Consider the following 10738-nt stretch of genomic DNA (forward strand, 5'->3'; position numbering starts at 1 on the left):
GAGTAGCTGGGACTACAGGCGCCCGCCTCCTCGCCCGGCTAGTTTTTTGTATTTTTTAGTAGAGACGGGGTTTCACTGTGTTAGCCAGGATGGTCTCGATCTCCCGACCTTGTGATCCGCCCGTCTCGGCCTCCCAAAGTGCTGGGATTACAGGCTTGAGCCACCACGCCCGGCCTTGAAGTGTGTCTTTAAGAAAAGTTAACACTCTGACTTTTAGTTGGCAACAAGACTAACCTCATTATTATATTCCTCCGGCCCTTAGTCAAAAGTACTGCAAAACCTACAGAAAATATTTCATGCATCAACTCTCACGTTTTAGTATCTGCAGAGGTATTCTCCCCAAGAAAATAAGTGGTCAAGTAGTTTTGTTTATGATTTAGTAGTCAATTTAGAAATCGGCTAAAGCCTGAACTCCAGCCTCCAAGTCCAACCCGGGATAAAATACTTTTTCTTATCTGTACCTCCTTCAGAATTATAGCAGTAGGCAGTGTAGTGCCCTGAGCCAAATCCTTTCCCATGGTGCATCACCACCGCAGACAAGTCATAGATAAAGCATTCTGGTCTGAGGGATTTCAGGGTCTCCCTGCAGCAATAGGGCTCCATGTTTAAGATTTCCTCAAAGCCAACATGAACACCAATCTTCTCTCGGTTATTACGTCCTGACCACCTGTGAACAAACCAGTGTGAAATTATCAACACAATTAAGGGAAAATACCACGTACTAGGTCTAGAGACTTGTAACAGATGACCCCAGGCAGTATGGAATACAAAGTATCATATGTAATATAAAATTATTCCAATGCTGAAGTTGGCTATAAATGGAGAAATTTTGGCTTATTTTGCCTTCTTGTAGTTAGATGATAATGTAGGGGAAAAAATTAACTTTTGGGAAAGTATTGCCTTATGGGGGTATTTACCCCCTAACAGGTAAAAGTCAAGGCCACGAAAGGGTTGGGGTTTTTTTGTTTTTCATTGTTTTAGAGATGGAGTCTTGCTCTGTTACACAGGCTGGAGTGCAGTGGCGCGATCTTGGCTTACTGCAGCCTCTGCCTCTCAGGTTCAAGCCATTCTCCTGCTGGGACTGCAGGTGTGCGCCATCACACCTGGCTAATTTTTGTATTTTTAGTAGAGAGAGGACTTTACCATGTTGGCCAGGCTGGTCTTGAACTCATGACCGCAAGTGATCCGCCTGCCTTGGATTCCAAAGTGCTGGGATTACAGGTGTGAGCCACTGTGCCCAGCCCCACCAAAGGGTTTTTAATTCCTTATTGTTTTGCCAGGATATGAAGAGGGTATCCCAGATGGGAGCTACAATCTGGATCTTTCTTGGCCAGGTATGCAGGAAAACAAAACAGGGCACCTCTAATTCCTCAGAATACTTCAGAGATTTTCAGACTAAAACAACAGGATCTGTGTCCCCTCGCTGTGTGTAAGTCAGCACAACCGCCCACTGGTGACAGAACTGAAAGAACGCCCTTATCCTGTCATTTTCTCAGTCTGTTGCTCATACTTCCCCTTACTGGATCTCAGCATGGCAAGCAATGTGTTTATCAATATGCATAATGAGTTGGTCCTACGAGGGGAAAATAATGTAACGTCGTAGTTAAGAGATTATAATCCAGTTTGTGGTAGTATGGTACAGAGACAAGGCAGACATAGATGAAAATATAGTAGTAAAGTACTAAAACATGAACTTCAAATAACAGCAGGTAGAGAACAGAGAGACAGGAACACAGTTTTATGATGGAAAAAAAAATGTGAAAATGCTTAGTCCAGTGTAAAATGGCATGGAACTAAAGATGAACTATGCAAATTATGTTATCTGCTGGGCCATAAGTCATATTCCAAATTCTCTGTGTGGTTGTGAAAAATATATTTGGTTTTCCTTCCAGTTTCCTAAGATACATCTCCTAAAATTCTTGGAATCTCTGGAGTGTCTTAGCTGGGCGCGGTGACTCACGTTTGTAATCCCAGCACTTTGGGAGGCTGAGGCGGGTGGATCACCTGAAGTCAGGAGTTCAAGACTAGCCTGGCCAAAATGGTGAAACCCCATCTCCACTAAAAATGCAAAAATTAGCCAGGCGTGATGGCGCATGCCCATAATCCCAGCTACTGGGGAGGCGGAGGCAGGAGAATCACTTGAACTCAGGAGGCGGAGGTTGCAGTGAGCTGAGATGGTGCCATTGCACTCCAGCCCGGGCAACAAGAGCTAAACTCTGGCTCAAAAAAAAAAAAAAAAGTGTGTCTTTTGTATGCTAATGAGACAACTAGTGCCTATGAAGATGGTATCCCAGTGGCTGGCAACCCCTAGATAGCTTCAGCATGTGGGCAAGTCACAGGAAAGACCCGGGAATGACTAAAGGATTGGGACTTTCAGCTTCCTTCCAACCCCCAAAGGGAATGGGGCTGAATGATGTAATCAGTCATGCCTACGTACTGAAGCCTCCATAAAAACCCAAAAGGATGGGCTTCTGGAGCTTCCAGATAGCTATCCATGCTGAGCTCCCTGGAGGGCGGCACCCCCAGGGAGGGTGTGGAACCTATACACCCCTTCCCACAAGTCATGCCCTACACATGACTTCCGTCTGGCTGTTCACATGGATCCTTGAAACTCTCCTTTGTAATAGAAGGGTAAACACAAAGGTTTCCCTGAGTTCTGTGGGGCCCTGTAGCAAACTGATCAAACGAGGGGAGTGTGGCTTGTGAGAATCCCATTAAATGTACAGCCAACAGGTTGGTCAGAATTTCCACAAACCTGGAGTTACGACTGGTGTCAGAAGTGGGGGTCAGTCTGGTGGGACTGAGCTCTCAATCTGTGGGGTCTGATGCTACCTCCAGGTAGACAGTGTTGGAACTGAGTTGAATAAGAGGATACCCAAGCTTGCGCTCACTGCAGAACTGATGACTTGCTTGGTAGGAGAAATCTCCTATACATTTTGGTAAGCAGAGGTCACATTCGTATTCTCTGTTGTAAGAGTATGGTAGGAGAAACTGAGTTCGGTTTTTCCAATATTTCTCAGCCAGGTGCGGTGGCCCACGCCTGTAATCCCAGCACATTGGGAAGCTGAGGCGGGCAGACTGCCTGAGCTCAGCAGTTTCCAGATTAGCCTGGGCAACGTGGCAAAACCCTGTCTCTACCCAAAAAAAATTTAAAAAAATAAAAAATAAATACAATAAACTGATGAAGAACAATAAGATAATATTATACCTAAAATTCATAATGGTTTGCTTCTGCAGAGGGGAAAGGAACAAGACTGACAGGCATGCACAGGAGACATCTACGGTATTAGAAATATTCTGCCAGGCGCGGTGGCTCACGCCTGTAATCTCAACATTTTTCTTCTTCTTCTTTTTTTTTTTTGAGACACAGTCTTGCTCTGTCGCTCAGGCTAGAGTGCAATGGCATGATGTTGGCTCACTGTAACCTCTGCCTCTATGGTTCAAGTGTTTCTCCTGCCTCAGCCTCCCAAGTAACTGGAATTACAGGCATGCGTCACCATGCCTGGCTAATTTTTGTATCTTTATTTTTATGTATGCATGTATGTACGTATGTATGTTTGAGACGGAGTCTCACTTTGTTGCCCAGGCTGGAGTGCAATGGCATGATATCGGCTCACTACAACCTCCGTCTCCTAGGTTCAAGCGATTCTCCTGACTCAGCCTCCCAAGCAGCTAGGATTACAGGCATGTGCCACCATGCCCGGCTACATTTTTGCATTTTTAGCAGAGATTGAGTTTCACCATGTTGGCCAGGCTGGTCTTGAACTCCTGACCTCAGGTGATCCACCTGCCTCAGCCTCCCAAAATACTGGGATTACAGGCATGAGCCACCTCACCCGGCCAGCACTTTGGGAGGCCAAGGTGAGTGAATCGCTTGAGCCCAGGAGTTTGAGATCAGCCTGAGCAACATGGTAAAACCCCATCTCCAGCCTGGCAGACAGAGTGAGACTCGGTCTCAAAATAAATAAATAAATAAGCAAATGTAAGTCATTTACTAGCCAAGTATATGGTGTTAAAAGTTAATTTATTTGTCAGAAAGGTGATTAAAGGGGAAAAAATTATTACATGCATTCTTTAAGTTTTGAAGCATTATAAGCACAAGGAATGATCACTTTGCAACTGGTCCTGCTACAGACCTGAATCGTTTGAGGTGCAGTCTGAGAACCTGAGGTAGGTGGCATATCGTGAGTTGTTTCTGAGCTTCTGTGAGTACAACTGGTTTGGAGGAAAACCTTCTACGCTTTGCTGTAACATCAAAGAAAGAATAAAAATCAAATTTAATTTAAAGATGCAGGGAAAAGCTGAGTGAACCTTCTTTTAATTAAGTCAGAAATGAGAAGTATCTACTGTGCTCTAGGCATTGTGCTGTGCTGGAGATATAGACATGGGTTTTACCCTCGAGAAACTCATGATCCACAATTAAACAAAAAACTTATAAGCTAGTCAAGTCAGATCTGTAATCAAGCACATGATTTAATAATAATCTTGCATATAATGTAACAGAACAAAGTATACTGCCATAATATTTTTATTTACTTATTTATTTGGAGACGGAGTCTCACTCTGTTGCTCAGGCTGGAGTGCACTGGCGCGATCTCAGCTCACCACAACCTCCGCTTCCTGGGTTCAAGCAATTCTCCTGCCTCAGCCTCCTGAGTAACTGGGACTATAGATGCATGCCACCGCGCCCGTCTAATTTTTGTATTTTCAATAGAGACGCGGTTTCACTATGTTGGCCAGGCTGGTCTCGAACTCCTGACCTTGTGATCCACCTGCCTTGGCCTCCCAAAGTGCTGGGATTACAGACATGAGCCACTGCACCCAGCCATAATAGTATTTTTAAATGGAACTGGCCATACCAATTAATAGGAAAAGTTACAACATTCTGTAAACATTTTAATACACATTTCCCAAACTTTTTTTTTTTTTTGAGATGGAGTTTTCGCTCTTGTCGCCCAGGCTGGAGTGCAATGGCGCGATCTCGGCTCACCACAACCTCCGCCTCCTGGGTTCAAGCAATTCTCCTGCTTCAGCCTCCCAAGTAACCAGGATTACAGGCATGCACCTCCACTCCCGGCTAATTTTGTATTTTTAGTAGAAACGGGGTTTCTTCATGTTACCCAGGATGGTCTCAATCTCCTGACCTCGTGATCCGCCCACCTCAGCCTCCCAAAGTGCTAGGATTACAGGCGTGAGCCACCGCGCCTGGCCCCAAACTCTTAATTTAAAAGTCTGTGGTCAAAAGATTTAAAAAAGAAATAAGAAAAAAAAAGTGTGCGGTCAGTTCATATACTAAGGCTAGTCAGAAACCCAGAGGAAGGTCCTGATTACCCAGAACATCCCTCCACTTTTCCTGGGGACCACCCCAGCCCTGGCCAATGGCTTAGGAAAGCAGGACTTTACCAGTTCTGAGGCCTCCCTCACTCAAGCGTTTTGCTTTTGCTCTTTTAGCACCAGATCTTAGACAGTTGGAACTCAGGATTCTTCTTGTCCCTTCTGCTTCCCTAGAGGTCCACCTACGGACTGTCCTGCAGCTGGGCCATCGGCTACAGTTTGTTCGTGATGCCCAGGAGCTATCCTTCAACTTGCACATGAGCTCCGACTCCAGCCATGGCAGCAGCTGCTTCTCACGTGGGAAGCAGGCTCAGTCCACCATGAAGCTGAGCTCTAGGCCATCTTTGCTGGTCTTTCTTCTGGGTGTCTAACCCTGCGATCCAGGTATCTGGCTGCTGCTGAATGTCCTGGACCTACCTCTGGATTGTCTCCTAGCACATCCGGTCCAAGGGTAGCCAGATAGGGGATGTCAACTCCTCGGCGTATAATTGTAAACATTTTTATTGCTGTGTTAAAGTGGCTTTTAGGCCTGTATTTGGTAGCATTAGTAAACACATAGAAATTTGCTATAAAACCATATTCTGCATTCATAACATCACCCCCAAATTTGGTGACGAAAGCATGTGGGACTCATCACATTTATGTCCAAGAAAAAATAATACTTCATCATAACAACTTTGACAAAGTTTTATTTTTAAAAAAAAAAACCTTATAAATTTAAGGCTACTTTATGTGTTTACATTAGACAGCACTCAGAAAAAAGTGTTAAAGTCATTCCAGAAAACTATCAATTGATAAAACATTTCTTCAATGTGGGAATATCCTATTTTTTGTTTACCTTAAAAGTTTAGTATCTAAAGCCTTAGAATCTATTTGCGAGATAGGGAAATTAGGCAGAATACCTGAAAAAATATATATAGTATAGTATAAACTAGTATAAACTATAGTATAGTTTACTATATAGTATAGTACACTACACCATATGTTTATATTATATATATAAATAGTAAGATACTATGTAAGTATATCTTATTCTTTTTTTGAATGGTGAACAGGTGGTGTTTGGTTACATAAATAAGTTATTTAGTGGTGATTTCTGAGATTTTGGTGTGCCCATCACCTGAGCAGTGCACATTGTACCCAAAGTGTAGTGTTTTATCCCTCACTCCCTCCCACCCTTTCCCCTGAATCTGTAAAGTCCACTGGACCATTATTATTATTATTATTATTATTATTATTATTATTATTATTATTATTTAAGATGGAGTCTCGCTCTGTTGCCCAGGCTGGAGTGGAATGGCACGATCTCGGCTCACTGCAACCTCCGTCTCCCGGGTTCAAGTGATTCTCCTGCCTTGGCCTCTTGAGTAGCTGGGATGACAGGCGCCTGCCACCATGCCTGACTAATTTTTGTATTTTTAGTAGAGACGGGGTTTCACCATGTTGGCCAGGCTGGTCTCGAACTCCTGACCTCAGGTGATCCGCTCACCTCAGCCTCCCAAAGTGCTGGGATTACAGATGTAAGCCACCACGCCCAGCCCACATTGGATCATTCTTACGCCTTTGTATCCTCATAGCTTAACTCCCACTATATATACATACATTGACAGAGGAGGTAAGACACAGCAGATCTTTGTGTGTGTGTGTGTGTGTGTGTGTTTTTGAGACAGCGTCTTGTTCTGTCACCCAGGTTGGAGTGCAGTGGCACGATCTCGGCTCACTGCAATCTCTGCCTTCTGGGTTCAAGAGATTCTCCTGCCTCAGCCTCCCAAGTAGCTGGGATTATGGACGCACTCCACCACATCTGGCTAATTTCTGTATTTTTAGTAGAGATGGGGTTTTGCCATGCTGCCCAGGCTGGTCTTGACCTCAAGTGATCCACCTGCTTTGGTCTCCCAAAGTGTTAGGATTACAGGTGTGAGCCACCGCACCTGGCCAACACAGCAGATCTGATGTGGTTTTACACACCATTTCCTTGGAGGAAGATGCTTCTTTTCTGTTTTGTTTTGTTTGAGACAGAGTTTCACTCTTGCTCAGGCTGGAGTGCAGTGGCGTAATCTCAGCTCACTGCAACCTCTGCCTCCTGGGTTCAAGCAATTCTCCTGTCTCAGCCTCCCGAGTAGCTGGGATTACAAGTGTGTGCCACCATGCCCAACTAATTTTTGTATTTTTAGTAGAGACGGGGTTTCACCACATTGGCCAGGGTGGTCTTGAACTCCTGACCTCGGGTGATCTGCCCGCCTTGGCATCCCAACATGCTAGGATTACGTGAGCCACTGCACCCGGCCGAGGATGCTTCTCTTGAACTGAAATGGCTGTTTCACCCCCAGCGTCAGGTTCCCATGCGCTCCTCTATTAGAGCACTTATCACAGTGGATCCTGTCTATCCGCCTCCTCCATTAGGAATGTGAGCACCTTGACAGTATCTCACCTCTACCTACAGATACTGGGAGTAACTAACACAGAACAGACACGGCATAGTTTTGAATAAATCTTTGTTTTGATGAAGCCAATCTCCACAGCAGGAGTCCTGCATATGGTATTTCCTATTTTATGTATATAGACACACACACATACATTTATCTACATATCATTTTGATATGTAGCAAGAAAAAGCTCATAAAACAAGTGTTTCATTCACATTGCATGACATGCTTTCCTTTCATTATTCCTCTTTGCTATTTTATTTTGCTCCACATATCATATTTAAACTTGTTATGAATCTTCTCTCCCCAAAATTGTCTACAAGATCAGAAACAATTTAAATTCCATCAGTATGGCCAGACAAATGCATAGTTCATAAATGCCAATTATAAGTGAAAATGTCTGTTTCTTTTGACAAACTGAAAAAAAGTTCATTTTCATAACTGCTAAAGATTTCTTTCAGCTTCCTCTCATCTGCGTTTCTCTTTATCATTCCTAGGAAAGCACCGAGAACACACCGTCTTTACTCACAGTTACACTGGTCACATACGTAGATTTTTCCTTCTAAAGCTTCAGTTTCTGTAAATTTGGCCAACATTTCAGTAACCAGACATGGCTGAGATGCAATATCTTTTCCACTGCATTGATATCTTTCTGGAAACTCCAATGACAAGTCCCAGAAAGGTTCTATGGTATTGGATTTGTTGTCACATGCAAGACATGTAACCTGCAAATGAGAATGAGTTCCTAAGATTATAATCTTTCCGTCAAAACATTAACTCTTTTCACTAGAGATCATTGCCAGTAAATAAGCTTTTCTCATGAAAATGCACCATTAGAATTCTGAATAATCTGCCTTATATTCTTGTCAAGAAATCTTTCCTTATGATTTTTCCTTCCAAAAGACTGTTATCAGAGCCATCATGAATTGGTTGCTTTAACTACTGGTCATTCAAAAACCTCTAAGGGCATTAAATTTAGGCAAAAATCCAAACTGTGGACACACTGAATAGAAACACAGTATGTAAGGCCGGGCGCGGTGGCTCAAGCCTGTAATCCCAGCACTTTGGGAGGCCGAGACGGGTGGATCACGAGGTCAGGAGATCGAGACCATCCTGGCTAACACGGTGAAACCCCATCTCTACTAAAAAATACAAAAAAAAACTAGCCGGGCGAGGTGGCGGCGCCTGTAGTCCCAGCTACCCAGGAGGCTGAGGCAGGAGAATGGCGTGAACCCGGGAGGCGGAGCTTGCAGTGAGCTGAGATCCGGCCACAGCACTCCAGCCTGGGTGACAGAGCGAGACTCCGTCTCAAAAAAAAAAAAAAAAAAGAAACACAGTATGTATATGTATACATAGAAACATACATATGATGTATATTCACATGCATTAAATTTAATGTATTTATGTCATTAGGCTTGAGTTTCCTCACTGTTTCTCCTTCATCTTTTCTTTTTGAGATGGAGTCTCGCTCTGTCCCCAGTGCTAGGGTGCAATGGCGCAATCTCGGCTCACTGCAACCTCCGGCTCTCAAGTTCAAGCGATTCTCCTGCCTCAGCCTCCTGAGTAGATGGACTACAGGCACAGCTATCACAAACCCAGCTAATTTTTCTGTTTTTAGTAAAGACAGGCTTTCGCCATGTTGGCCAGGATGGTCTTGAACTCCTGACTTTAGGTGATCCGCTCACCTCGGCCTGCCAAAGTGCTGGGATTACAGGCATGAGTCATCATGCCTGGCCTCTCCACCTTTTGCTGATGTTTCTTCCTAAACCCAAATACTACAACCTCTTAACCCAATCCAATCTTAACCATATTACAAGTAAAATACTACCTTTTCATTATGCAGATTTTGAGACCCTGGCAACTGATAATTTCAAAAGACAAGACATATGACATAAATAATGATGTCATACTCCTATTTAGAGCAAACATCACATTAAAATCTCCATCCAAACACAGAAAACACGAAAAATATGGAGCTCTTTTAACAACTTACACAGGCAACGTAGCAACCGGAAAGGAAATGAATAGTAACTTCAGTGAAACATTCAGCAGGATTTAATGCCAACAAACACTGCACGTAACTGAAGACAGACTCCATGAACTAACAATTCACATATGATATGAAATACTATAAAGAACCTCTTTCATACAAGCTATAACCCTGGCACAGGCAACGAAATAAAGAAGCCAGTTCTAATATAGATTTTAGATTTCACAAATTGACACAAAGAACTCTCCTGGTGTTTATAATCTAAGGACTCAGTAGTGCCAGGGCCAGACATTTTGAGGATTTTCTCGAATTAAACAAAAACAAAAACAAAAGCAAAAACACACAAAAAGCTATCCCAGTCTGAGTGTAGTGGCTCATGCCTGTAATCCCAGCACTTTGAGAGGCCAAAGCGGGAGGACTGCTTGAGCCCAGGAGTTTGAGACCAGCCTGGGCAACACAGTGAGACCTTGTCTCTATAAAAAAAAAATAAAAAATAAAAAGGAAAAGCCATTACAGCAACCAATTGTCTTAAATCTCGAGAAGCAGTTCCATAAGAGTGTATTAAAGAAAGAGAAGCAAAACGCTGGTACAATAATTTTTATTAATTTTAAAATTCATTTATAATGGAAAAAACAAGCACAGAGCCACTTTCATACTACTGGAAATATATACATATATATAGAAAAGAAAATCACTTTCTGGAAAGAACTTTGTCACCAAGTATCCAAAAGTCTTACTCTGACAAAGTCAACTTCCAGGACTCTGTCATAAGGAAATAAAAAAATTAATTGATGACATTATAATAATGAAAAAAATTAACAACAGTCAACAATAGGGGAATGGTGAACTAAGTAAGCTACGGTATAAACATACAATGTGGCCAGGCACGATGGCTCATGCCTGTAATCCCAGCACTTTGGGAGGCTGAGGCAGGTGGATCACAAGGTCAGGAGATCAAGACCATCCTGGCTAACACGGTGAAACCCTG

The 10738-nt window shown here is 43.2% G+C and overlaps 1 protein-coding gene across 1 annotated transcript in view; it reads right to left on the reverse strand.

Moving 5' to 3' along the window:
* The window catches only part of USP44 (ubiquitin specific peptidase 44), a 30598-nt gene that overhangs the window by 2787 nt on the left and 17073 nt on the right, over window positions 1-10738 (reverse strand). Inside the window, exons 3-5 of the mRNA XM_011934123.1 lie at window positions 8290-8485; window positions 4137-4245; window positions 462-667 (exon numbers count right to left, since the gene is read on the reverse strand). Of these exons, the coding sequence (XP_011789513.1) occupies window positions 462-667; window positions 4137-4245; window positions 8290-8485 (511 nt within the window). The remainder of the gene's footprint in view (window positions 1-461; window positions 668-4136; window positions 4246-8289; window positions 8486-10738) is intronic.

The sequence above is a fragment of the Colobus angolensis genome, unplaced genomic scaffold (genome assembly GCF_000951035.1).
Source record: "Colobus angolensis palliatus isolate OR3802 unplaced genomic scaffold, Cang.pa_1.0 Scaffold10, whole genome shotgun sequence".
NCBI lineage: Eukaryota > Metazoa > Chordata > Mammalia > Primates > Cercopithecidae > Colobus > Colobus angolensis.